The 26,375-nt window shown below is 40.6% G+C and overlaps 1 protein-coding gene across 2 annotated transcripts in view; it reads left to right on the top strand.

The window, feature by feature from the left end:
• The window catches only part of Efcab14 (EF-hand calcium binding domain 14), a 37,113-nt gene extending 12,359 nt beyond the window's left edge, over positions 1–24,754 (top strand). The window contains exons 4-10 of one of the 2 annotated variants that reach the window (XM_036178183.1): positions 4,950–5,048; positions 7,996–8,106; positions 9,871–9,957; positions 10,917–11,108; positions 14,922–15,033; positions 16,566–16,685; positions 22,700–24,754. In XM_036178183.1, the coding sequence (XP_036034076.1) occupies positions 4,950–5,048; positions 7,996–8,106; positions 9,871–9,957; positions 10,917–11,108; positions 14,922–15,033; positions 16,566–16,685; positions 22,700–22,875 (897 nt within the window). In that variant the 3' untranslated portion in view covers positions 22,876–24,754. The remainder of the gene's footprint in view (positions 1–4,949; positions 5,049–7,995; positions 8,107–9,870; positions 9,958–10,916; positions 11,109–14,921; positions 15,034–16,565; positions 16,686–22,699) is intronic. The other variant, XM_036178185.1, reaches the window with a different exon arrangement.
• Positions 24,755–26,375: the final 1,621 nt, after the last annotated feature.

The following is a 26,375-nucleotide window of genomic DNA, read 5'->3' on the forward strand; positions in this document are numbered from 1 at the left end:
AGGTATTATGCCCACTCCTTCTTGACGGTTGTAAGGGCCTCCCTTTTTTGTTTACAGAGCTGCTTTTATGGAGTTAAGCCTTTGACTCTATCTTAGTCTGTTTAGACTGCTCTAACAAAATGCTTCAGACTAGGTAACTTATAAACAAGAGGAATTTATTACTCACAGTTCTGGAGGTCCAAGAGTCCAGGATCAGGTGCCAGCAGATTTGGTCTGTGGTGTAGGCTCATTGTCTGCTTCATACATGGTGCCTTATTGTTATATCTCATTAGCAGAAGGGGCAGAGTAGTGTCATTGGGCTATTGATGAGGGTAGAACCCTCCCCTAGCATGCCTGAAGAGCCCCACCTCTTAACTGCCACCACATTGGAGATTTTGAACATGAAACCATTAGGGGAGCATCAGCATTCTCACTATAATAGACTTAGAATTAAAAGATGCAATTTCTTACCCAGTGATCTTATGGACAAACAGAAGACAGGAAGGTAAACAGCCTGACATGAAGCATATGGTTCAAACGCTTATTTAAATGAATAGCCAGCCCAGACTGGGATCAGCTTTCCCAGAAACACTGGGCTAAGTCCTAATGGGAAATGGATCAGGTGGAGAAAGAGAGGTTACACTCAGTAGGAAGGTACAGCGGATCCTCATAAAAATCTATTTGTAACCTCAAGTCTGTAAGAATGAGGCTTTTTCAGTCATCCACTGGTGTAGGCACAGCAGCAATAACTGAGTTACCCACAGACACTGACACCTGGAGTACAGCAAGACAGCACCTGCTGTCTTGTCCCGTCCTCATATTGTAAACAAACTGGGGCCGGTGTGATATTTCATGTCACTTTTCACATTTTTGTGCACTTTGTTGTTGATTTCACGGTTAGGTAGGCTTTCTTCAGGCAGCACTTTCAGTGTTATTGGCTGTGTGTTCAGTGTTAATAAGTCAGCAGTATCGTTAAATGAGGTGTTTAAACAGGAACACGTGTAAAACAGGTTATGTATTATATTGGTAAGTTACTAAAACATGACCAAAGGGCTCACAGGAACCTAGCCCTCACACTAGGAACAGTGGTGTAGCATTCACTAATTCAGCATTTGCTGTAGCTTTTCCGAAGATAACTACCTACTAACAAGAATGGATTGTATTTGTCAGAGAATCGATAAGTGAAAAGACTGTGTATTGAGGAAATTTTAGTCCTTCCTTATAGCCCTCGTTGGGTACAGAAGGAAGCCAGAGATAAAGTAAATCAACAAGCATTGTTGTCAGGGACCTGAGGTGCCCTTCCTAGTTCCCTGCTGCTCTCTTTTAAGCACTTGTATGGTGATGGTTTGCATAGGCATCTAATTGCATTAGGAGATTATACACTGTACTCAGCCTGAAAAATGAGTTGTGATGGTAATAATTGTTATTGTGCAGGCCGCTCTGTTGGCTGTACTGCATGTATGATCTCCTTTCTCTGTGTCCTGAGTCACAAGAAGTAAGAAGTGTTACCCCCAGTTTGCAGATAAGAAAATTGAGACTTGGATGGTGGTGGTGCATGCCTTTAATCCCAGAACTCAGGGGGAAGAGGCAGGCAGATCTCTGAGTTTGAGGCCAACCTGTTCTACAAAATGAGCTCCAGGACAGCCAGGGCTGTTACACGGAGAAACCCTGTCTGGAGGGGAAAGAAAGAAAGAAAATGAAAATTGAGACTCAAAAAAGGTAAAAGAGCTTACCCAAGGTCACAGCTGTGTAGCAGTCTAGCATTGAAATACTTAAGTCTTGGGAGCCTGTTTTCCTTCCATTTTTGTAGGATTAAGTAGGGCCAGGTGCCCATTTTTAATTCCAGCACTTTGGAGACAGAGGCAAGAGAATCTCTTGAATTTAAGGCCAACCTAATCTACATAGTGAGTGCCAGGACAGTCAGGGTTATGTAGGGAGTTCCTACTCATAATCATTCATGGTTTGTGATTATCTGTTTTCTCAACTTTTTCCTCACTGTTTAAAGGACATTAAGATCAACCCTAAAGAAAAAAACAGCATTTCTGCTTTTGAAGTATAAATTTTATATTAAGCAAATAGTCTACAGTGGCTATTTTTACTTTTGCTGATTTAAAAAAAAAAAAATCATATGATATGCATAGACGTCATAACTCATCTTTTGGCTAGAATGTGGTTTTTTTTTTCCCGTAGTGGTTTTTATTTAACTCAGTTTTTAGTGTCTTCAGATTGTAAAATGTGATGTATGTTGATAAGTTCTGTAATGCTTGAATCCAATCTCATATTCTAAAATGTATCTGTTTGAGATCAGAGATAATGGGAGAGTACCCCCTTGTCTCTCCAGTCCCATTATACATGTACATTTTCTGTAGTTTCCCACACAGTTTGGCTCTACTGAAGAGGGGAGGTCTAGGGTGTGTAACTGAGCTGGTGACCAGTTTGGGATCCAGGTCCTTTAAATGAGAAAAACACCATTTGTGTGATCTGCAACTACAGAGTTGACGGTCAGCTCTCCAGAGCACACTTGTCAAGGATGCAGCTGACACTCTAGAGTTTAGATCCACTGTGTTTGTGACACACAGAAGACCTAACCTAGTCTTCCTGCATTGGCTTTTCTTTCTTTCTTTCTTTCTTTCTTTCTTTCTTTTTTGTTGTTGTTTTTTGTTTTTTTGTTTTGTTTTGTTTTGTGTTTCGAGACAGGGTTTCTCTGTGTAGCTTTGCACCTTTCCTGGAACTCACTCTGTAGCCCTGGCTCTGCCTCCATAGCGCTGGGATTAAGGACATGCGCCACTTCGCCGCCCCCCCCCCCCCCCACTGTATTGGCTTTTATTACTTCTCTAGTTTTAAGTGAAATGGCAGCTTCCAGCAGCCACACTAGCCTTCTCTGAGGCCATAATGTTCCTAAGATACTTTGGACTATCTCTGCCATAGCCTCAAGATGTTGGACAGAATAGTTTCTGCCCAGATCACCCTGAGCAGTGTGTTATTATCCCTTGAGGATCTGGCCAGTTGTCATTGAAAGTAGTTTATTCACTAGTGTCTGAAAGATACTACATAGTAGAGCATATAGAATAATTGTAAAACATACCTGGGAGAGGAGTCCCTTCCCTTCACATGTGTACATAGTTGTCTCATGTCAGTAATACTTTCTGCACCTCCTATGTATTTGTAAAACTACCATAGCTTTTAATATCTATCGGCTTATGGGTTACACCAAGTGCATATGTGAGTAAATGGAGATACTTGATATGTGGTGTACTACAGCGTCCTTTGTTCACTGAATATATCTACACATCTAGTGATAGGGATTTAAGTTATTCTAGTGTTTTGCTGGTACAAATAAAAAAGACTTGTGCATATTTCTTTGTGCCTGTGAGCAAGTAATCTTCAGGGTGGGTTTCTATAAATAAAGTTGCTGAACAAAGGATATAAACATTTCAGGTTCCTTCAAAACAATCCTTTTCCAGTTCACAGTCTCATGAACAATAAGCCTGTTTCCTTATGTTCTTTGAAGCCTCAGTATTACCCATAGCTTCTTAAAGGAATGGCAAAAAACAAAAACCTTCCTGATATAATTGCTACTCTATGAGGTTTATAGCTTCCTAAAGTATTTCTCAGTGTGGGATGAGGTATCTCATCTTTTTGTTTTGAAATGAATAGTTAGAACATTAGTGAGTGATCTGTGTGTTTGAGAACACTAGGGAGGATGCATATGTAAGCACTCATTCAATCTCACTTCTGAAGAACTGCCACTGATTTGCTCGTTTGTACTGGGTACTGTGCTGAGCTTAGTCACATGTGTCATTTAATTCTTGTAACCTATACTAATCATCTATTGCTGGGTTACGTTGGATCTCCAAACTTACCGGCTTAATACAACAACCCTTCATTATCTCACACTCTCTGTATGCCAGGAATTATGAAGCAGCTTAGCAGAATGTTCTGGCTGAATCCCTAGGGTTGCAGCTAAGGTGTCAGCACAAAGAAAATGCCAAATACTTGTTGAAGGAATGAAAAGGAATCTAGTCTGCTGTGTCTCACATTCTCTGGTGCCTGCCAGTTTGGCCTGTAGCAAGAGCCCAGAAAATTGGGTGTTTATGAGGCCACTCTTGTTGCAATTATTGGTAAACCTTTATTCTCATCCTAAAATTTAGAATAAGAAAGCAGTCTGGCACCAAGACTCTTTGAAGAGTATTTTGAGTCACACTGCAGGACTTGTTAGAATGTGAACTCAGATCCTGAAATTGCATGTTACACAGGTTCCCCCAGACCCCTGTTCAGTTAGGAGTCCAGCTACTTAAATCCTACCCCAAAGTAGTAGAAAAGAAGGCACATTTTATTTTGATTCGATTCCTGTTTTAATACATTCATTGCATCCTTCAGTGAGTCAGTGGGTATTTATTGAGCTCCTTCAGGGTACAAAGTAATGCTTTGGTTGAGCTATTGAGTTTGAAATATTAATCACATTATTAAACCAAAACCAAGTCCCTGAGTAGTTGAAAGTGCTGTTCAAGTTGTCAGGGTACAGTTCCTGTGGACTATATTTTGTGATGATGGGCTTTTACTTTATAATTTATGTTCCCACTCGGACAGGAACAGAAGTTCAGTTAAATAGGTCTTCTATTTTACCAAAGTGAAGTTTTGAAGTGGTCCTTTATCATCAGTTTTTTTCCTGTTCAACTATTGAAGGATGTGTGGTAATCACTGCATCTTTTGAGTAATTTAAGAGTTTAGGGCCGGGCAGCTGCTAGGACTAAGGTAAAGAATGACACTTGGCTCTGCATCTTTGGCCTTAGTTTAAACTGGGCAGAGAAAGAGGGGGCTTATTGCTGCTTCCTGATTCTCAGCTCTTCCCAAAACACTACATTCTGTTCCTGAAAGCTGACAGTACCTTGACATTGTGAGCTATAGAGCTTGTGAAGGAAGCACATACTCAACAAATTCTGTTTTCTTTGTGTATTAATCTTTTTCAGATTTCTTTGTTGAGTTCTGCAGTAAACCACCTGAAAGCCAATGTCAAGTCTGCTGCAGATTTACTTAGCCTGCCGAGCACTGTAGAGGGACTTCAGAAGGTAAGTGCTATGTTTGGGCACTATGGTTACCCTAATGCTGGAATTCTGAAGAGTTCACTTTGAAAGCCTGACATTTGAAATCATCTGCTCCAAAAGAGCAGTGTGAAGTCTACCATTGTGTTCTGTGGAGTTCAAAACGACCTTGACAGGTAGGCCTTTAATTTTCAGCAGGTTACTTTATGGTTGATACAGTTTTTTATTTGTCTGTCTGTGTTCCAGAGTTGCTTTGCTGGGACCACTGTGTTAGCAGGTACAGTTTAATTTTCAGTTTGTTATCACACTGTCTTCATGAGCCCAGACCTGTTGTGGAGGAGAGTTGCTGTAAACCTCTACTTTTCCATGATTGGAAAGGAGTTCAATTGTTTGTTTTGCTGTTTCAAGATAATCGAAGATGAAATGCAGAAATTAAAAATTAAGAAGCAGTTGTGTGACAAAGGGTACTTTTAAACACTCTCGGGTATAAACTGAAAAAAAATTACTTTGGGAACAATTTGGTGTTATTTTCTAAAGGTGTCCATAAGTCCTAAACAATTATTTATGTGTATACCATAGACCTCAAGGCCTGTGCAAACAGCAGTTCATAATTTCCATTTATTTGACCCCTGGAGTGTTAACAGCAGACAAGTAGAAGACAGAAGGATGAGACTCAGGAATGCCTAGAGCAGGATGGGGAGAGTGAAAAAGGGTTGAAGGGAAAACAAGGTTTCTGATTGAACGCAGAGAGCATCACCCCCATAACAAAAAGTGAAAAAAAGACTTGAGGAATAAGAGCTTTGTAAAGCACAGTGAATTTTAAATCTAGCATCCTTGGCTTTTAAAATTTAGCCTGTGATGTTTGATTCAATTATATGCCATGCTTTGTCCATAAATGTGAGCAATTGCTAAACCACAAACAAAAATAAAACTTGATGTTTTATAACCACAGCATTGTGTGCTCGGTCCCTGTAATTTGCTTCTTGTCCAGTATGGTTGTCTGCTCTCAAAATTTAAATTAAAAAGGTTGAGGCAACTTTATTGAAGCAGATTCTTGCCTTTGTTCCCAAGGATCAAGTAGGAAAAGGCAGGCCTCAGTAGCCCTACAGAAGCAACTTGGCAGTCTCATGTTAGAAAAGGAAACTGGCTTGTTCTTGCTCTCGTTAATTCAATGAGCGCTTGTGGAGCTTCCTCCAGTGTGTACCAGGCACTCTGCAGTTGGTAGGAGTACTAGTTTCAGAGTTTCATTCTAGGATTTACATGATCTGTCAGCTGCTTTCCTAAAAAAACAACCCCCAAACAAGAGCTCACTATCTTCCTGTGTCCTCAAGAGCCAGCCAGTCAGTGAGGTTTCTCTAACAGTAGGTGGCTTTCAGTGTATGGTGGCTTTTTGCAACAACAGTGCTTACATAGATTCTACCCCAAACTTAGATCCTACCCCAAATGTTATCTCTTTGCAAATCCTGCTGGGCACTGCTTTTATTGCAAATGATGATGCAGTTTTGAAATGGTAGTTAATCTCCAAAACCTAGCTGGCTTTCAGTTATGCCATGTAATTTTTTAAATATTGAAAATGTCATCATCTCCTGTTCCCTTGAATTCTTGTTTCAGTGAAATTTTGAAACATTGCTTTGGAGACTGGGGATGCAGCTCTCTGGTGGAGTGCTTACCTAGCATGAACAAAGCCCTAGATTTGATCCCCAGCACCATGCATAAAACCAGCTGTAGTGATGTAGGCCTATAATCCTAGCATGTGGATGGTATAAGCAGGAAGATCAGAAGTTCAAAGTCATTCTTAGCTATATGGCAGCCTGGACTACATGAGACTGTCTCAAAATAATAAAATAACTTTGGTTAAAAATACTGATGTCATACTGTAAGTTGTCAGTATGTCTTAATAAAAGGATAAAAACCACCAAATAACAACATTTTAGGGTAGGCATATTATCTGTGAGTCCCAGATTCATTCCTTTATTTTTTTTTTTCAGTTTATGGCTGTTATAAATAATTTTTTAGGAAAGTGTATTTTATTTAGGAAAGATTGTGGTTTTCTTTAATTGAGAAAATAGCTTGATTTATATATATATATATATATATATATATATATATATATATATATATATATATATATATATATATATGGGAAACTATTCATAGAAAGAATAAATGTTTATGTTTTTTGCTAATTGTTTCAGTATAAGTTACATAGAATTCATAGTTTGAATACAGTTGAAATAATTAAAATATTGATCTATATTTAGCTAGTGCTTTAGTGTAGTTAAAATAACAGCATAACATTTCACTGCCATTAGAATGGGCATATTTTATAAATTAACAGCACCTGTACTTGTGAATGTTGAAGTAGTAGGAGCCCTCTTAAACACCATTAATGGGACTGTAAAATGGCACAATCATTTTAGAAAATAGTGTGTAAGTTTTTTAATAAGGTAGGCAGAGATCTGCCATATGGCCCGCTGTTCATCTATGTATTGTGATAATGAGAAAGTGTGAAGGGAGATGAAGGCACAAGTCCACATGTAGACTTCCACATGAATGTTTATAGCAGCTTTATTTGTAATAGTCAAATACTGAAAGTAACCTAAATGTCCATTCACTGGTGAATAAACAAGTTGATAAAACCATATAATGGCATGTAACATGCTAATAAGCAGCTTAGACATAAATGAATCTCAGTTGCACTTAGTAAAAGAAGATACACTAAAAAAAGGTTTTAGAAGGTATCTATTCATTGGTTCCCTTTATGTAAAGTTCTAGAAAACGTAAACTGATATGTAGTGACAGAAAGTAAAAATGGTTGTCTTGGGAAGTTAGAGGCATGAAGAAATCTGGGGTAGGGGTAATGTCTGTCACTTCTACTATGGAAATAGTTTCACGGATTTATTATGCATTTTGAATATTTACATGTCAGTTATACTTAGAGGAGAACTGATATTCCTGCATTGTTTCTATTCAGAGCGTAGCTTCCATTGGCAATACTTTAAATAGTGTCCATCTTGCTGTGGAGGCGATACAGAAAACTGTGGATGAACATAAGAAAACCTTGGAATTACTGCAGAGCAGTATGGTAAGATATGTAGACATTAAAAAAAGGCAACATGTGCCTGCTCACTATTTCCTGTGTCATGATCCCAATGAGCTAACCAGACCCTATTCTGCTGCATTGGTCTACATGGTCTATAAGTCAAACCATTATGGTAGACAGAATTGAAGCTATGTCTTTTGTAAACATAGTATTGGAGATGCTCATAACACATTTTCCAAAGGTGGAACAAGTAGGGTAAGAAAAGAAGGAGATCAGAAAGGAATCAGAAAAAAGGAGATGGAAATAGAAAGTTGTCTCATTTATTGCTGCAAACAAACCACTCCAGCAAGTTATTGTTTCTCACTCTTCTGAGCATCAGGGATTTGAGCAGGGTTTTTACACCAGGGGAAGAGATGATCTGGAGGAAGAAAAGTCATCTACATGTTCCAGCTCCCACCAGGTGTCTGTGGGATGCAGCCATATGTATCATCTCATACTAGACCACGTGGAATTGATCCTCCACCATCTCCCAAGCCGAATTCAGTAAACCCACAGAATAGTGAGAAATAAAACTTTTTTTTTTTTTTTTTTTTGAGGATGATTTGTTGTGTAACAACAAATAGCTGAGCTGGAAGCAACTCCTTGCCGTTTTCAGACATCTCAGTCTCCTAATGCACTGCACATACAAGCTCTCCACATTCATCCAGGCAATAACCACTTTATAACAGCTCCCTGGAGGATTTATAAAGGTAGAAAAAAGGGTGGCACAGCCCTTGCTATCCTGATGGAGAAACAAGTTAACTTCAGTTTGTACCAAGGAACCTGAGCTGCATCAGAGAGTTCCAGAAAGGAGGGTTTTTCATTTGAAGTAGTACTCACTGTTACTTAGTGGGTCACTGTTTGTTATGTAGTGGAGCTAACCTAGAGGGAAAAGATTCAACATAGGTGTCCAGACACCTCACTTCTAATTTCACCTGCCACTGAGAACCTCTATAGCCCATAGTAATAAAGAGAACTCACCAATCCCTTTGTCTTGTGCATGCTCTCAAGTAATGAGCCATTTCCTAAAATACTTTTTCCTAACTGTCTTCTGCTTCTAGAACCATAGGTGTTACATCTTTTTCTTTTCAATTTTACCTTCAATTTGTATGAAAGCAAGGTTGATAAATGTCTCGGATTTCAGATTTTGTGGAGAGCTGTTTTGCCAGTGACACTGTTGTAACTGAATCAGCATCTTTTACCTTCCATGACTCCTGATAGTAACCTTCCTCCTAGCTCACTGTACTAAGCCATAGCTGTGGGCTGCAAAGGAATCAGCCATCCAGTTTTTCCCAGTAAGGGTGAAAATGTAATCTAAACATGTTATAGTTATATTTAAGTGTCTGCAAAGAGAGACTAGAGCAGTGGGGAGGAAAGGGAAGATATCAACATCTATTAAGGGAAAACCAATCGTGTGCATGAACCATTCCTGTGTCCTTGGTTATGCAGTTTCCCCAAAAGTAATAAGGGGGAGAAGAGAGGAATTTCTAAAGAATTCATTCCATTAGGAAACTGAGGAGCATACTAGGAGGAGGTCAGATTCCTGGGGTGATCTGGGTGCTGCTACCCAGCCTCTGCTTCAGGCTGGGCCCCCTCAAAAGTCTATGATACCCTTGACACCTTTGAGATGGCTCATAATGTAAGTTTTTGGAGACTTCTGTAGGTTGATCCATGGCTACATCCTAAGGAGGCAAGAGATGGTTAAGTAACCTAGTATTTAATTGTTGCTTATGTACTAACTTCCATTTGTGTTAATATTTCTTAAAGGAGACCAATGGAAGCAACCAAATCATGCCACCATCTTCACCTACATCAGAACTTGATGGGAAAACCCACAGGGAAAGTTCAAAACAGGTACTTTTTGCTTGGGTGGGCTGTGGAGGCAGTCTGAGGACTATGGGCTTAACATACAGTGGCCCAGAGGTGCCTTAGCAGGTGCCTCATACATGACCCTCCTGTCTGAGAACTGAGCAGAAAGGCTGGTGTTGGTACTTAGGGTCCTGTCTCTTCAGTGGTGCTCTGCTTTCTCCCTTGTATGTCAACCAGTGAAGTAAATTCCTTTTCATGTCTTGAAAGAGAAAGACATAGAATGATCTGATTATCCTGAAATAACAATCTGGGCAAAATCCAAAGTGATGGCTGTTTTGAGTCACAGAAAACTCCAAGAATCTTGAGAAACATATCCTTGAAACTTGGTGTTTTCTACAGTCTAAAGACAAAAGGAGGGGAGGGATACTGGGTTCAGAATCACATAAAAGAGAATAAAGGAAATCTCTAAGAAGAATTTCTGTCCTGAGTTTAATGCCCTTTAAAACCTATAGCCATCATTCCTTTTTAAGTAGCAATCAGTACTAGAATATGTCAATAAAAATAATTGAATCTTGTACTAAATAATGCACTACTTGCTGTGCTTTTGTTACATGAGCCAATTCAGTAATTGGTATCGTTCCTAAGGTAGCTTTGTTCTGACCAATTAAGTTAATGGGACTTCAGTTAATAACCCAATATGCTCTCCTGCCAGCAAATGAGGTAAACATGAGGAAATGAATTCCCAGACTCACCACTTTGAGGGGCCAGAGAGGGAGCTTGCAGAGAGTTCTCTTCTTCACCCTCCCATCTAGCGGAGGCCAAACAATCAGAGAGGGCAGATTGGGAATAGTTTAAAGAAGAAAGAGCAAAAGCAGATCGAGGCAGTTGGTGGCCACAGCCAGGAAAAGTCCCTTCCCTCATTGACACAGTAGTGGTTGCTCCTGTCCTGCTTGTCTAGTTGCAGTATTTAGGTGGATCCCACAGCTCCTTTATTTCCACTCTAGGATATCCTGTACCTTCACAACTCCTTAGAGGAGCTCAACAGTACTGTAATGGGATACCAGAGACAGAGCGACCTTAAATTCGAGGGGATGAATGAGACACTCAGTAACCTGACACAGAGACTCAGCCTGATAGAAAGTGATGTGGTTGCACTGAGCAAGGCAGAAAAAAGAGCAAACCTGACCTCCAGCCTGGTAAGCCTTTTCAGACCTGCTGTGGCATGCTCTGTGTTGGTGTGTGTTGTCTGTACATGGATGATATTCCCTGTCCTCGGTGAACAGTAGTCTGGCGTACTTAAGAGGCTACACATTTGTTTTGTGCTTAACTTATGTCTGCTTAAATCCATATAATAGCTCTCTGAAATGCACAGGATATGTGTGTCTAAAGGGGTAAGATCGGGGGTCAGTTTAAACACAGCAACTCACTACAACTTGTTGACAGAAATGACGAGTCTCTTACATTGTTGCCAGTGGCCCATCAGGTAGGGAAACTTGGACATGTTTTTCCAAAGGAGGTCTTTTTTCCTTTCCTTTTCTTTTCTCTTAAGGTGTTAGAAGTGGTGAGAGGGGCAGATACAACGATCTTGTGCCATTTTTTTAACCCTGAACTTGGCTTTCAGATTCATCCTGCTCCTGTCTATATATTAGAGAAAACCTTTTACATATAATATTAAAACAGATTTAAATATAACATTTAAAACAGATGAAGTTGCTTCTATAAACAAACCCTAATGAAACCAGCTGGGCCACACAGAAAAGATATGAAAGGAGGAGGGAATTAGATGGGAAGAAGGAGATTGGCAGAAGGGGGAGGAACATGTAAGGGTTAATGGAGGAGTGGATGGAAGTGATCATGATAAATATATTATGTACATGGATGAAAATATAATGAAACCCATCATCATGTATAACTAATATTTGCTAATAAAAACATTTTTAAGAAGATGAAGTCAGGCCAGGTGGTGGCGACGCACACTTGCTGGCTTTATGATCTCATGAGCAGAGTCTGTTTGTTTGTAATCACATTTCAACTGTATATCATGCTGGGATTCATGTGGATCATTTCGTTAACAGTGATAGGTCTCACTTTTAAAGGTTCAGTAGAGCAAAGACATGATATATTTTTTGATGGAAACCATACATGGGAAACTGTACTGTAAATTCAAGTAACTGCCAAAGCTGGAAGCTAACTCACATAAAATCGAGTCCTGGCACATGGTAAGGAATGCTGGCTCTGCCACAGTGGACTTTGGCAAGCTGCCTGAATGTGGCTTTGTAAGGTGGCGCAGAAAGATCTGTCCCCCTCTGCCGGGCCCTCCTGCTTTACAAGAGTGTGTAATGTACTACAAAGCTGTGAAGATTAAAGAGTCCTCGTTTTTAAAGCCCTTTTGAAGGCAGCTAAGCTAAGTAGGAGCTGAGACCTTTGAATGATTTGATGAATAATGTGCCTTGAAGGGTTTTCAAGGCTTATTGTGAAAACTTGCCATCCTAAACCCCTTGGTGCCTCTGCCATCCCCTTATTTTTATCCAGCAAAGGTAATTGGTAATAGTGTCCATCTGCCCTACTATTTCTTCCAGTAACATCTGACTGAGCCTGGATCTGGGTAGAAGTTCTTTTGCCCTTGTACTTCAGTGTTAAAGGTTGTAGCTAAAATATTTAGAAGCTTCTGTTTCCACTTTGTCTCCTGGTGCCCATCTCCATTCTCTTCTGTTCTCCCACTCCTTTGCCATTTGTGTTTAAAGTGGTTCATATCCTTTCAATAAACTTGACCAGTTGGTTTAAGAAGTATTGAGTGTCAAGATTGGATAGGGCTCAGTTGGTCAAGTGCCTGCCACACAAGCATGAAGACCTCTGAATTCATATCCCAGCACCCACATAAAAGCTGGACACAGTGGCATGGATCTGGGAGTGAACAGAGACAGACAGATTCCCGGAGCTCATTGGCCAGCCAGCCTAGTGAAAATGGTAAGCTCCAGGTTCAGTGAGAGACCCTGTCTCAAAAAGAAAGAGGTAAAGAGTGATTGATTGATAGCCTCTGCCTACACGCACACATGCATACATATGAACACATATGTCACCACACAAACACACAAAAGTATTTCATGTCATTTAAGTTTTAATGTTTCTCCTTAACCTTTTCTTATGTTTTCTTTACCCTCGAAGAGGGTAATAGGGCTTCCACTCTGAAAAGAGAGTCTTTGGTAAACAGCAGAACTGATATTATAAAGGCCCAGAGCATAAAGGTAAACAGGAAGCTCCCATAAAGTAAAACAAATGCATCAGCGTCTCTGTGCTGGTCCCTCTAAGAGGAGCATCTGATCTCTTGTGATAAACTACAGAGCAATTAGTAAGTTAGGGTATTAGTGAGTTAATGGACATCACACTAAGTACCTACCTTGTGCTCAGCACTTTACTAGGAGCTGGGATGGCCACAGTGGGTGAGATAGATATGTGACCCCTATTGTGAATAGATACTTAGTCACAAGTCTGGTAAGTACTTCAGTGGAAAAGCATAGGAATTGGGTTGGCTTTCCTAAAGAAATGGCTGGTAAGCTAAGACAGGTATTGTCCCAGTCTGCTTTTGTTGCTGTGACCGTGACCGAAAGCAACATAGAGAGGAACATTTATTCCATCACATGAATTACAGTCCATTATGAAGGGAAGGCAAAGCAGGAGCTTGAAGCAGAAACCACAGAAGAAGGCCACTTACTGACTTGTTTCCTCTGGCTTGCTCAGCTCCTTTCCCTTTACAGCCCAGGCCCACCTTCCTAGCGATTTCACCACCCACCCTCAGTGGGCCGGGCTTTCCTCCATCAATTAGCCCTTATTAGAAAATGCCCCATATACATGTCCACAGGCCAGTCTACTGGAGGCAGTTCCTCAACTGAGGTTCCCCTTCCCAGGTAACTCTAGTTTGTGTCTAGTTGACAAAAATTAATTAGCACAGTTATCTAAACTAATGATAGGGGACAGAGGTATAGATAATCTAAAAATGGTGTCCAACTTAAAAATCATTTCACATCTAGATTGTACTCTCAACGCTTTCATAGTCCTTCTAAGTCCTGCTGTGCTCAAGGGAAGCCAGGAAGAGGTGACACTTACTGCAGAGTCATCTGAGGTGCACACAGCTTCTGAGGGGTCAGAGGATAGGAAGTTCATAGGAGAGGAACTTGGCTGAAGCTTTGGATGGAAAGCTTTCTGTCTTTACTTTTTCATCCTTAGCAATTGTCTAGATAAAGTTGTGTGTATTTAAGATTTTTGATGCATTCTAAGCTGGGCTTTTATTGAGTTTTTAAACTGCTTCTGTGCATTTTCAAACCTCACTGAGAGAATGACAAGAAAATTTTAAGAACCAGGATTTAAATGTTGAGTACACACACACACACACACACACACACACACACACACACACACACACCCCAGATGGCTACTATTAGAAAGTAGTAGTGATTTCAGCAGTAATTCACATTTTTAACAGTCAGGTCAGAACACAGTACCACATTTCTGCCTAAATCTCTTGGCTTTACTTTTATAACTTCATGCCAGTCGATCAGTCTCAGTCTCTTCCTGTTATCTCATCAAAGCATCCCAGCCAGATTCATTTTCTCCTGGGAGTAAGCATTTAGTATCTAGTTTCATTCATATGTCCATATTGGATCTCCCTAAATAAACTAAGTAGCCACTCTACAGTAGCTATTAGGGTGGAAGTAAAGACAGGAAAGGGATGTGTAAACTCACTGGGGATGAGAAACAAGATGACATATGCATGCCTTCCCCCATCAGTGGAATGTTCACAGTGAAACAGATCTTGGAGAACATAATGTTCCCTTAATGGTCTAGCCTTAAATCCAGCTCAGCACTGCCCTAAAGACAGCCCTGGTATTTGTCTGTCCCTTCATTGATGTTAGAGGGCCCTGGTAAAGGTCAGTGAAATGTGTTCTGGTAATACAGCAGTCCAGTTAGCTGTCACTTCTGCCTTAAACCTATCTGATCTTTGTTTTGGGCAGAAAGAAGATAATTCAAATTCTCAGGTGTCCAAGCTTCGAGAAAAACTGCAGCTGATCAGTGCTCTCACAAACAAACCTGAAAGCAACAGGCCTCCAGAGACCGCAGAGGAAGGTGAGCAGCAAGCTGACTTCTGAATATTTCACGCAGGCTTGGGCAGCCTGCCTCCCACACAGGGAATAGGGACGGTGTCCGCCAGCACTGATGAAACAGAGTGAGTGATGCCTGAGCGCACCGAGATGAGGCTGATGCACTTCGCTTTCATTTAGCAAAAGCCCATTTTGTACTTGATTTGTACTCTAGTCTATTAAGGGAGAACGGGTAATGTTTAGCTGGAAATAGACTTCTCCATGCTGCCTGCATCCAATTATAGGCAAGAATGTTACTGTCATAGCTTATATTAAACCAGTCCTAAATGTTATGTTTCTGTTATTGTGAGTACATAAAATTTACTTAAAAATAAATATTAGTCCTCCTGAAAGTCATTAACATGTAATGATGGAATTATTCAATACAGGCCACTTGGCTGTAGGTAAGAAACACTTAATCAATTTTATCAGATACATTAATTAACATCTACTGATTTAGGTCTTGTGAGGATAGAACAAGGTACTATACAGTGTTGGCTTTGGCCTCCCTGTGCCAAGCATTCTTCAGCTTTGGAGATGTAGGATAGCTTTCCTAGGATTCTCTCCTGTGACAAACAGAACTATGTTGAAAGCCTTCCCCTAACATTTGTCTTATGGTAGCATTCTTATGGTAGCATAGTGGTAGCTAGTGGCTCATACCCCCAGACCAGACTTACCAACCTATTTCCCAAGAAGTCAAAAGACTTATCCAACTAAAGTCTTAACATCTAAACATAAATGATGATAACTGTACTTATTATAGCTTGAGTATTCCTTATCCAAAACAGGTAGGGCCTACAGTATTTTCAATTTGAGGTGCTTTCATTTTTTGGAATATTTGCAGGTTATCTTTGAGTTGGTGTTCAAGTCTAAATACAGAAATTCATTCATGTTTCATATATATATTATCCATATACATATGGCCTGATGTTAATTTTATTTGGTATTTTTAGGTCACCCTTATTTGACTATGACCCATCACATGAAGTCACATGTGGAGTTTTCCACCTGTGTCTGTACTCGGAAAGCTTTTGATTTGGGGGCATTTCAAATTAGGGCTACTCACCTTCAGCAAGGGTTCTGTTTCAGACCTTAATGTAATGCTGATTCCTCCTCACTTGTCCACAGACATCCCTCAGTCCACACCTTCAACTTCACAGTTACTGTGCCACTTTAACTCTCGGCTACTTCTCTCTCTCTCTCTCTCTCTCTCTCTCTCTCTCTCTCTCTCTCTCTCTCAAGATTTATTTATTTATTATGTATACAGTGTTCTGCAGGCCAGAAGAGGGCACCAGACCAAATTATAGATGGTTATGAGCCACCATGTGGTTGCTGGGAATTGAACTCAGGACCTCTGGGAGAGCAGCCAGTGCTGTTAACCTCTGAGCCATCTCTCCAGTCCCCTCGGCTACTTCTCTTAATTAAATATGTATGCTATCATCCTCAGAGTTGACCTTCAATACTAATTTAATTTGGTATTAGAATTGATTGTAATAAAGACGTATGTGTTTGCTGCAGAGCAAGTACAGAACTTCACATCAGATCCGTCAGCATTGTCAAAATTTTCACACCTTCTTGGAGACCAAATTGAGACCCAGCTAAAACCTGTCTCCTTGCCAGGGATTTCTAGCATCAAAGGTAACGTTAATGATGGAAATGTTCAACATTATGACTGTTACAGCTTTCTAATGTTTTCTTGTTTAAAAACAAAAGCCTATCTAATGGGCTGAAGAGATAGCTCAGGTGTTAAAGACTTGAGTTCAATCCCCAGAACACGTGTTTAAAAAAAAAAAAATAGGTGTGGTGGCACACATTCTTATAATTCCAGCACTGAGGATGTGGAGACAGGCAGATCTTAGGGGCTCAGTGTCTAGCCAGCCTAACCTACTTGTTGAGTTCCAAGCTAGTGAGAAAAACTTTCTCAAAAACAAAGTGAACAGGGGCCAGAAAGATGGCTGAGTGGTTAACAGCACTTACAGCCTGATGACCTAAGTTCAGTCCCCAGAACCAAATAAAGTGAAAGAAGAGAGTTGACTACATGAAATTGTCCTCTGACCTTCACACGTGACATGTATATACCCACACATAATAATAATCAATTTTGGGGGCTGGAGAGATGGCTCAGCAGTTAAGAGCCCTGACTGCTCTTCCAGAAGACCCGGGTTCAATTCCCAGCACCCACATGGCAGCTCACAACTGTCTAACTCCTGTTTCAGGGGATCTGACACTCTCACATAGACATACATTCGGGCAAAACACCAACCCACATAAAATACAATAAATAAATTCTAAAAAAATAATAATAATCAGTTTTTAAAATGTGGACAGTACCTGAGGAGTGACAGCTGAGGTTGTCCTCTGGCCTCCACATACCTACAAACACACACACACACACACACACACACACACACACACACACACACACACACACACACAATTTATATCCAACATTATTGGGCCAGCTACAGAGCACTGCCTAATAATTGGTTGAGACAGACCTCAAACTGAGGCTGACTCCAAAGCCTCCATACTGTCTTTTAATGTTTTTTAAGGTGTTCAGTCAAAGAATGGGGATACACTATAAGATACAGTCTCAGCCAGATACAGTGTCACATGCCTCTAATCCCAGCACTCAGGAGGCTGAGGCACAAAGATAAAGAAATTGAGGCCAGCCTGTGCTATATATAGTGAGATCATATCTCCAAAGAAAGTCTTTCTTTCCTTGAGGATATGTTGTCTAATACAGAGGACAGAAAAACAAAAACAATTCTGTGAGATTAGCAAAATAAGTCAAAATTGACTGTTTTCAGGGCCCTCTGGGATCTTGACAGTGAGCAAAATAAATACCCATAAGAGGCTGTACTTTATAGGATGATGTTTGCCTTGTTCCCAGTAATGTCTTCTACTCTTCATCGTGATGTTGAGGCATCCTGGTGTTCTTTTGCTGTCTGGAAAATCACCCAGTTCTGATCACTGGCTCTTCACTTTACCTTAAATGCCCTTGTATGTTATCTCCCAGGTCTGGAGTAGGTGTTCCTGTACTTTATGATTGGTTTTGTTTGCTCCTATTTAGCATATGCTACTCTGTTGAAATTTCCTGGAGAGAAACAAAGTTTAGCTTCCATGAGTAAAGTCTCTGTCCTATTCACTCCCTAGCCTGCAGCTCAGAGCCTGGTAGACATAAATGTGTAGCTGATGAATCGGTTGCTTACATGCTGTGATTAATTAATGCTTAAAAAGCTCTTCTTTTCCCTGCCTCTGGTGGTTTCCCTTTGTTTTCTGGAGAGGAAGGAGAGTCATTGTATTTACTCTCTATTAAGAAGAGTTTCTGGGCTGGAGAGATGGCTCAGTGGTTAAGAGCACTTGCTACTCTTCCAGAAGATCCAGGTTCAATTCCCAGCACGCACATGGCAGCTCACAACTATGTGTAACTCCATTTCCAGGGGATCTCACACCTTCACACCAGCACACATGCAGTAAAGTTAAACGAGTCATTTTTTTTTAAATAAAGAATTTCCATCTAGCTGTTTGGTGTTGGGCACTGGGAGGAAGTATTCCGTCTGCTCTTCTGGCTCAGGGACTTCTGAGGTCTCACCAGCTGTACTGCCAGGCCTATGACAGCAGGAAGGAAGGACTGTCAGAGTTTGTAAGATCCTCAGTGGAGCCGATCTCACACAGAAACTGTCCTCCCTCCCTTTGGCACATTTTCATTCTTCCCCAGTCCCAAATGGCAAGAGGCTTATGGAGACCAAGTGTGGCCTTGAGTAAATGAAGGAAAATAATCAGGAAGACTTTTAAAGAGACATAGCCCAGAAACCTTCATTTCTTCAGAATTACAAATCTTTTCAGTACACATAAAAACTCGATCAAGTCATTTCTTAGTTCCTCTAAAACTTTCCATTATTTATTTACTCAATTCTTAATTGTGTGTGCTCTCTCCAAGTCCAGATTGTGTGTGCTCTCTCCAAGTCCAGATTGTGTGTGCTCTCCAAGTCCAGAGGCATCAGATCCTCCTGGAGCTGCAGGCATTTGTAAGCCTCCCAACAAGGATGCTGGAAACTACCCTCTGGTCCTCTGGAAGAGTGCTGCACTCCTGACCACTGAGCCATCTCTCTAAACTCCTTTTGGATTTTTTGTTGGTTGGTTGGTTGGTTTGTGTTTGTTTGAGGTTTTGTTGGGGTTTTTTTTGTTTTTTTTTTTTTGTCTTTTAGTTTTGTTTGTTTTGAGACAGTCTCATGTAGCCCAGGTTGACCTCAACATTCTGTATATCTAAGGCTTGTCTTGAGCTGGGTTACAGGCATGCACTTACACCTGGCTCAAATCCTTTTTAAATGTTCAAGGCGTTTGTTGGAAACTTTCTAATCCCATTGGCTGAAATGATATCTTAATTATTTTTTTAATGCAGATTGATTAGTGGCACAGAAAAATACACAGAGGCAGGCAGAGTCCTGTGGCTCTTCTTTAATTGAGATATAATTCATATTGCATGTTACCCTTTTAAACTGTATAGTTGTGTGGGCCTTAGTATATTCTCAAGGCTATGCAGCCATCACCACTGTCTGATGCCACCGCATTTTCAAGTCTCAGAGCAAATTCCCTCATCTTCTGGCTCTTACAGTCTTTCCACCTTGTCTTCTGCAATGTCCCTGAGCCTCGGATTCAGGAGTTGTTTTGTAGATGTATCCACTGGGACCGGGCTCCACAGCTCTGCATTTTGTTTTGATTGGTATGGTTTTCTGTAATGGTTTCTGTTTGTTGTGAAAAGAACTTTCCTTGATAAAGGAAATTTCTACTACCCCATCTGCGGATATAAGGACAAATATTTTTAGAGTGTTGTTAGAATTTATGCTGATTCTAAGTTGTCCAAGGTCCATGACTTCACTAGGCCTGGGTAGTTAACTAAGTTTCCAATACTAGGTGTAATTTCCCTCTTAATTTAAGCAGATCTTAAGTTCAGTTAGAGAGCTTATGGTTACTGCCAAGGTATCCATGCTACTGCTGCACTCTTATTATTGTTCATTTTTTTTCTTTTGCTCCTTTTTGCCCCCCCCCAGCTCCCAAATAAATCACATATGGAGGCTTATTCTTAATTATAAATGTCCAACCTTAGCTTGGCTTGTTTCTTGCCAGCTTTCCTTAACTTATTCCGTCTACCTTTTGCCTCTGGGCTTTTCCAGTTCTCTTACTTCTATAAATCTTACTCTTACCCTGTGGCTTGCTGTGTAGCTGGGTAGCTGGCCTCCTTCTCTGGCTCCTTCCTCTATTTTTTCCTAGATTTCTCCTTCCATATATTCTCTCTGCCTGCCAGCCCTACCTATCCTTCTCCTGCCTTGCTAGTGGCCATTCAGTTCTTTACTAACCCATCAGGTGTTTCACAGAGTTAAACAAATGCAACATAAACAAAAGTAGCACACTTTAAAATGATGTTCTACCACAATAATTCTTTGGGTTATTGTGCCATGCTGGTCATCAGTGTGTTCCATAGGCATCATAGCAGGGCAGCACTCTTGGTTGCTTCCCTCCTTTGGAAGCTTGATTGGCACCTTCTAGTACCAAAAAAGCTAGTTCTTAGGGAGGAGGCTGTCAGGTCAGTTCCATCTCAGGGACCTCTGGACTCTGTGTCTGAAGTGCATGGTGTCGTCAGCAATAGGAACTACCTTCCACCTCTTGGGGCAACCAAGGACAATGGCAATAGCCTGTATGTTCTGGGGAGTCTTTTGAACAAAACTGACCAACCAAAAGAGGACTTCTTATGCCTGATGTTGAGGTTTTTCTTAGGTAGTCTTTGGCTCTTGGAAAGAACATTGCCAGCCCAGATGAGAAGATTTCATTTAAACTATATATGTATATTTACACAGAGACATATGTATACTACAGTGATTTTTTGTTTGTCTGTTTGTTTAGGTAAATAGTTAATATATTATTCCTTTTGACTTTTTCAGATACCCTTACTTATTTTATTCTCCTCCCCTCTTCTGTGTTTCTCTCCCTCCCAAGTCCCTGATTGTTGAGCTACTTAATTTCTGGATCCAGAAAGACAATGTTACATTGTCTAGAAAGAGCCATAGTAGGTAATATGAAAATTTGCAGCCAACCATATTTGATACACTTCAGTGTTTTTCAAAGTTGGTTGATCTTCGTATTTTATAATCGACAGTATTGAGAATGCCACCTCACATAAATATGTAGTACAATATAGCAAGAGTATCTTTAGGACCATTTCAGAAATTGGAAACTCAAGTCAACAACTTAAATAGCAATTTTAAAAATCAAACATTCTAACACAATACATGATTTGATACATGCTAAAGAATAATGGCAAGGAAATATTAAAAGTCTTTGTTTTCTACAAACCATTATATTCCTATAAGAAGAAAAAAACTTGATATATACAATAAAAACACTGCAGTTCACAGCATACAATAGTCTCAGATCCGAAGCAAAGTGCTTCAGGCAGCATTTGGTGGTGTGTGGCACAAGGACATGTGCACTGCAAAGGGTACATGTTATGTGTCAGGACAGTCATGCAGTGCAGGCTAACACTTCCAGAAAACACCTCAGACTTGTTAAGCATATGACTTTTATTTAACATTTGATCACTAATGTTAAGAAGTCTTTTATTATTGCCAAACTTTTTATGACCCCCACATTCAGGTACATAGCCCCATATGGGTTTGCAGTTCACAGTTTAAGAAGCTATGTGCCATATAGTATTGCTCTCATTCTTAAAGGATCAAAATTAGTCTCTTGTGGTTTTTTTTTCTTTTTCATGTCTGTACGTGTGTGTATGAGTGTGCATGTGTGTTGTGTATGTGTCTAAATACATGTTTACATGGGTGTGTGTGCATGTTTACACATGTGTGGTCTTGTGCACATATATGTGTATGTACATATATTCAGAGGTCTAGTTTAATATCAGGAATCATCCCCATTGCTATTCCTGTCTCATTTCAGCAGAGGCTTTCAATCACACCCAGAGCTGGTCAGTAGGGCCAGTCTCAACAGCCAGCTTGCTCTGGGGATCCTGTCACCACTTCCTAAGACTGGATTACAGAAAGGCCTCCATGCCCGCATAGCACTTGAATGTATTCTGGGGATCCAACCTCTGGTCCTCACGCTTGCATGATGGCAAGCACTTTAACCACTGAGCCATCTTCCAGCTCGGTCATTCTGATTTAATGAAATCTTAAGATGTGATTTTTTGGAGTCAAAATCTGCATCTAGTACTGTGTGCATGGGGGTGTGGCGGGGGTGGGAGGGGACTGACTGCTGGGTATTGGAAGGGGTGCCCTTGGAGACTAAAAGAGGACATCTGGTCCCCTGGACCTGATTGGAGACTTGACTCTGAGCCGTCTCTCCAACCTCAAGGATAATGTTTTTTGAAGCGAAGTTGAGAGAGAGGTCTGTTTGCATGGTGATAAGATCTCACAATGCAGCCCTGGCTGGCCTGGAGCTTACTGTGTGAATATTCTGAAATCCAAAGAGATCTGCCTGCCTCTACCTACCCACCCACTCCCAAATGCTGAGATTAAAGATATTCAACACCACACCTGACAAAATAGCTTTTCTTTAACGCTTTGAAGTCAGCTAGCGCTACTTTTAACTGTGTGCTTAAACATCTAAACATCTGCTTTTTAATTCCTGTTTAACAGATCTTCAGGATTTATTCCACAAGGCTGGTCAAGATGTGGATGGGATGCTGACCTACCAGGAAATCTGGAATTCCCTAGGTTCTGCCATACCAAGACCAGAGAGCTTGAGAGCCTTTGACTCCAATGGAGATGGAAGATACTCTTTCCAAGAGCTAAGGATTGCTTTAGGTATCTAGTATCGTCAGGCATATTTTGAAATGGATGTGTACACTGGACTACCTAAAATCTACTTACCTTAAAAAAAACAAAACTGACTTGTCCATCAGCCCTGTAGCCCTCACACTACTGTAGCAGACACATTGCCACCTTTTAACCTGTTTGAAAACTCTATCAAAAAAAAGTTATTTTTTTAAAAAAGAAAATTTTACTTATAATATGATGTTTGGAAATCTATGATTTCCTGAAGCCAGTAAGATCTTGTAACTTAAAAGTTGCCAGGAGAAAAATAATAAAGCCCTCTATCTCTTTCCTGTTTTTGAGGGGAAGAGAACTTATCTTTTAAAGCTGGAAAGTGTGTATATAGAGATAATAAGTCACTGTTTATATTTCATATGAATTTGCCTTAAATTAGCTGCACTTTATAGAGCCTCAGAATATGTCTTTTCTTTGAAAGATGAGTCTTTTCTGTTTGTAAATATATAAAATGAGAGAGAGGTTGTGCATATTGTGTAGAAAGTCAGAAGAATGGCTTTGAACGGGATGAACAATGACTTGTTATAAGTAATTGACAGTCTGCTCTGAGTGAAAGCTGAAACTGTTCACGTCTCTTTAAGGTAACCCTCAAAGCCTTGGTACCACCACAAGGTTTATTTGGCCTGGGAGCTGGGGCATCAGATCCTGGAAGCTATACAGAGGTTGTCAGCTCCAGGCTCAGGAAAGTCAGATTCTGGGTCATTGCTCCTATTCCTAACATAAAAACGAGAGAAGTCATGTTGGGATTTCCCTCATCTTTAATTATCTTTCAGAATTTATGAGCATAAAAGTTAATCGGTGGGGAATTATGTTTTCCCCTCAAGCAAGCTAAATTGTCTTCTCTGCCCACCCACTCAAGACCACCTTAAAGTGTTAACTGCCTCCCTCTGGCACTATCTCCAGTCTGGAATGAGAAGGCTCATGTCCTTGGTCACTATGTCAAATTCATTGTCCAGAGCATTAGAGAAAAGCTCTAAGTTTTGACTTGGGAAACAACATCCTTTGGGAATTTACCTCTGTTTTACCTCTGGACTAACCGAGAACTTGTTTCTTGGCAGGATGCCAAAAGCCAAAATGTGGTCAAATGAAATGTGAAATCATATTCTTTCCTCACAGTTGACCACTCAGAAGTAGCTATAGGTTTTTCTGTCCAGAGGATGCCACAGTGAGCAGGCAGGCTTGGAGCTGGGGCCTCCCGGTGATGGTGGCAGTTTTTCCAGATCTAAAAAGCAAGTAGAATGCTTCCCCCTGTACGTACTTTGTGGGCAAGTCATGAAAGTCTGAGCAGAAGGAAGTCACCAGTGTCACTGTATGTTGAGAACACTCCCAGTGTTGTTCCTAGCATCTCCGGGCAACATGAGTGAAGACCACATAGAACCTCACTTTGTGTACCAGTCAGGGAGACAGTGGAGAAGTTGTGATGCGGACTTCTTTAATACAGATCATTCCTATCGAATTCTGTTGGTGCCCTGTGAGCTCTGGGTAGTCTAGTACCCTTAAACCTTTAAAGATGTTTGTTTTTGTATTTTATTTCCTTTACATGACATTTAGCTTGGTATTGGCTTTTTTTCCCCCTAGACATAATTAAAACTCAGTGAAGGCAAGATAAAGTTTTCCTGTGCATGTGTCTTCTTACCTCACATTTCTTCCTCTTTAAATGTTTTGCCTTACCGTTTGCCTTGCCCATCTATGCTGTCGCTTTCTTGGAAAGGTTGAAAATACACTTCAACATTATCCTGGCACTTTAGGTAACCTGAAGGTAACTCTTGGTCTGCCTGCCTTCTGTACTCTTCTCTTTAATATCTAGATATATACCCTTACAGATTTTGTAACAACCAAATAAAGTTCTAGCAATAAATTGAATTATTCTGCTATATTTGTATATATTGTACTATAAATAGTCTGTCTGTACCTGGAAGGTATTTTTTTTTTGAGAACTGATTTATATGAAATATGCTGAGGGTAATGTAGCTTGTCCTTTTTAGTTTCAAGTTTTTATTTGTAGGCAGATACTTTCAAGACACCTTAACTCTTGGTGGTATGTGCTTTTCAGTGGGGAAGCAGGGTTTGTTTCTTAGTTTTTCTCTGTTCTTTAGCTTGTCTGCCAGCATCACCCCTGGGCTATGTGTTGTCCCCTCCCCTGCCAAGTTGACCACAGGTATCCATAACAGTCTTCTCATCCTGCCTGAGGCATTACCAGATCTCCTGGGTAGAAGTAGGTATCTTATCCTCCTTTGCTAAAAATTAGACAGACTCATTGGCCTGGGAGCCCCAAAGCCTCTCCCTCAGTGGGATTGGGGTTTTCATTTGTATATTGTCTTAACTTGTGCATCCAGTGCCTTGTGTTAGTCAAGCTTCACCAGCCACAGATCACCTCTAAGAGAAGAACTGGACAGTGGTGGTGAGTTTGGCCTTGTCAGTCAGCAGCTCTCTAGTGCTTCCCACCTTAGTTTCTTAAAGCATTCTCCTTGGCCCTTTGCTTTATTGCTGTGTATCATCTAGCGTAATATTTACTGAATAACCTTCCATGGTAGTACATGCCTGTCACCCAGCCCTTGGGAGGCTGAGTCAAGAAAATAATGAGTTCTAGTCCAGCCCGGGGTACATAGTGAAATCTTGTCTCAAAAAAAGTACCTAGCTTAAAGATGACTGCAGTGGCATTTAAGGAGCAGAACGATGCTTGGCACTTAAGAATGAGTCTAATGCAAGAGCTGAAGAGTGGACAGTCTTCCTTCACTGCCGGCTCTTTGCACTGCCGTTTCAGCTTTCTCTTTGTCATTGCTGGACACAGCCCTATCAGCCCCCCTCTCTGGTCCCAGCAGTCACAGCTGAAGATTTTGACTCTGATAGGCTCACACTCATAATGGCCTATTGAGTTGTTTTTAGTGACAGCTTTTGTTTGCTGCACACCTCATTGGCTTCCTTACCAACCATCTAGATGTGGTTCCTTCTCTTACAGTCAAGCCAGAATACATTTGGGTATTCCTGAGACTTGAGAGAGCGTGTATTGTTTGTTATATGAACCTAACCTACCTTGTTGTTTTCTCATATTAAGAAATGTAAATCTACTTTATAGTAATGGAGCTATTTTGGTAATGTATAAGCAGTTTTGGTTCTGTTTAGGGAGTGGATTCAAGGTTTTCATGACTTCATTTGAGCTTTACTGATTTCCTATTAATATAGCCATTTTAATTTATCTGAATAAAACATTTCCTTTCTCTCACTGTGTCTGATTGAAATATTCACCTGCTTCCCATGATTATTTAAAGGGAAAAACTTGCTTTAATCCCTATTTTTGTGGACTGCTTGCTACCTCCTCTTGAAATCAAAGGCTACTAGTTAGTGTCACAAAACAGTATTCAAGAACCTGCCTTAGAAATCCAGTGTTCTGTCAAGGAGGCTCCTGAGGCTAACAGAAAAAATGCAAGAATTGTCCCTGCTGTTGGCTGCCTGTCAGACCCCCTTGTAAGACCCGCCAGTGATA

This window comes from Onychomys torridus, chromosome 2, assembly GCF_903995425.1.
Source record: "Onychomys torridus chromosome 2, mOncTor1.1, whole genome shotgun sequence".
Classification (NCBI taxonomy): Eukaryota; Metazoa; Chordata; class Mammalia; order Rodentia; family Cricetidae; genus Onychomys; species Onychomys torridus.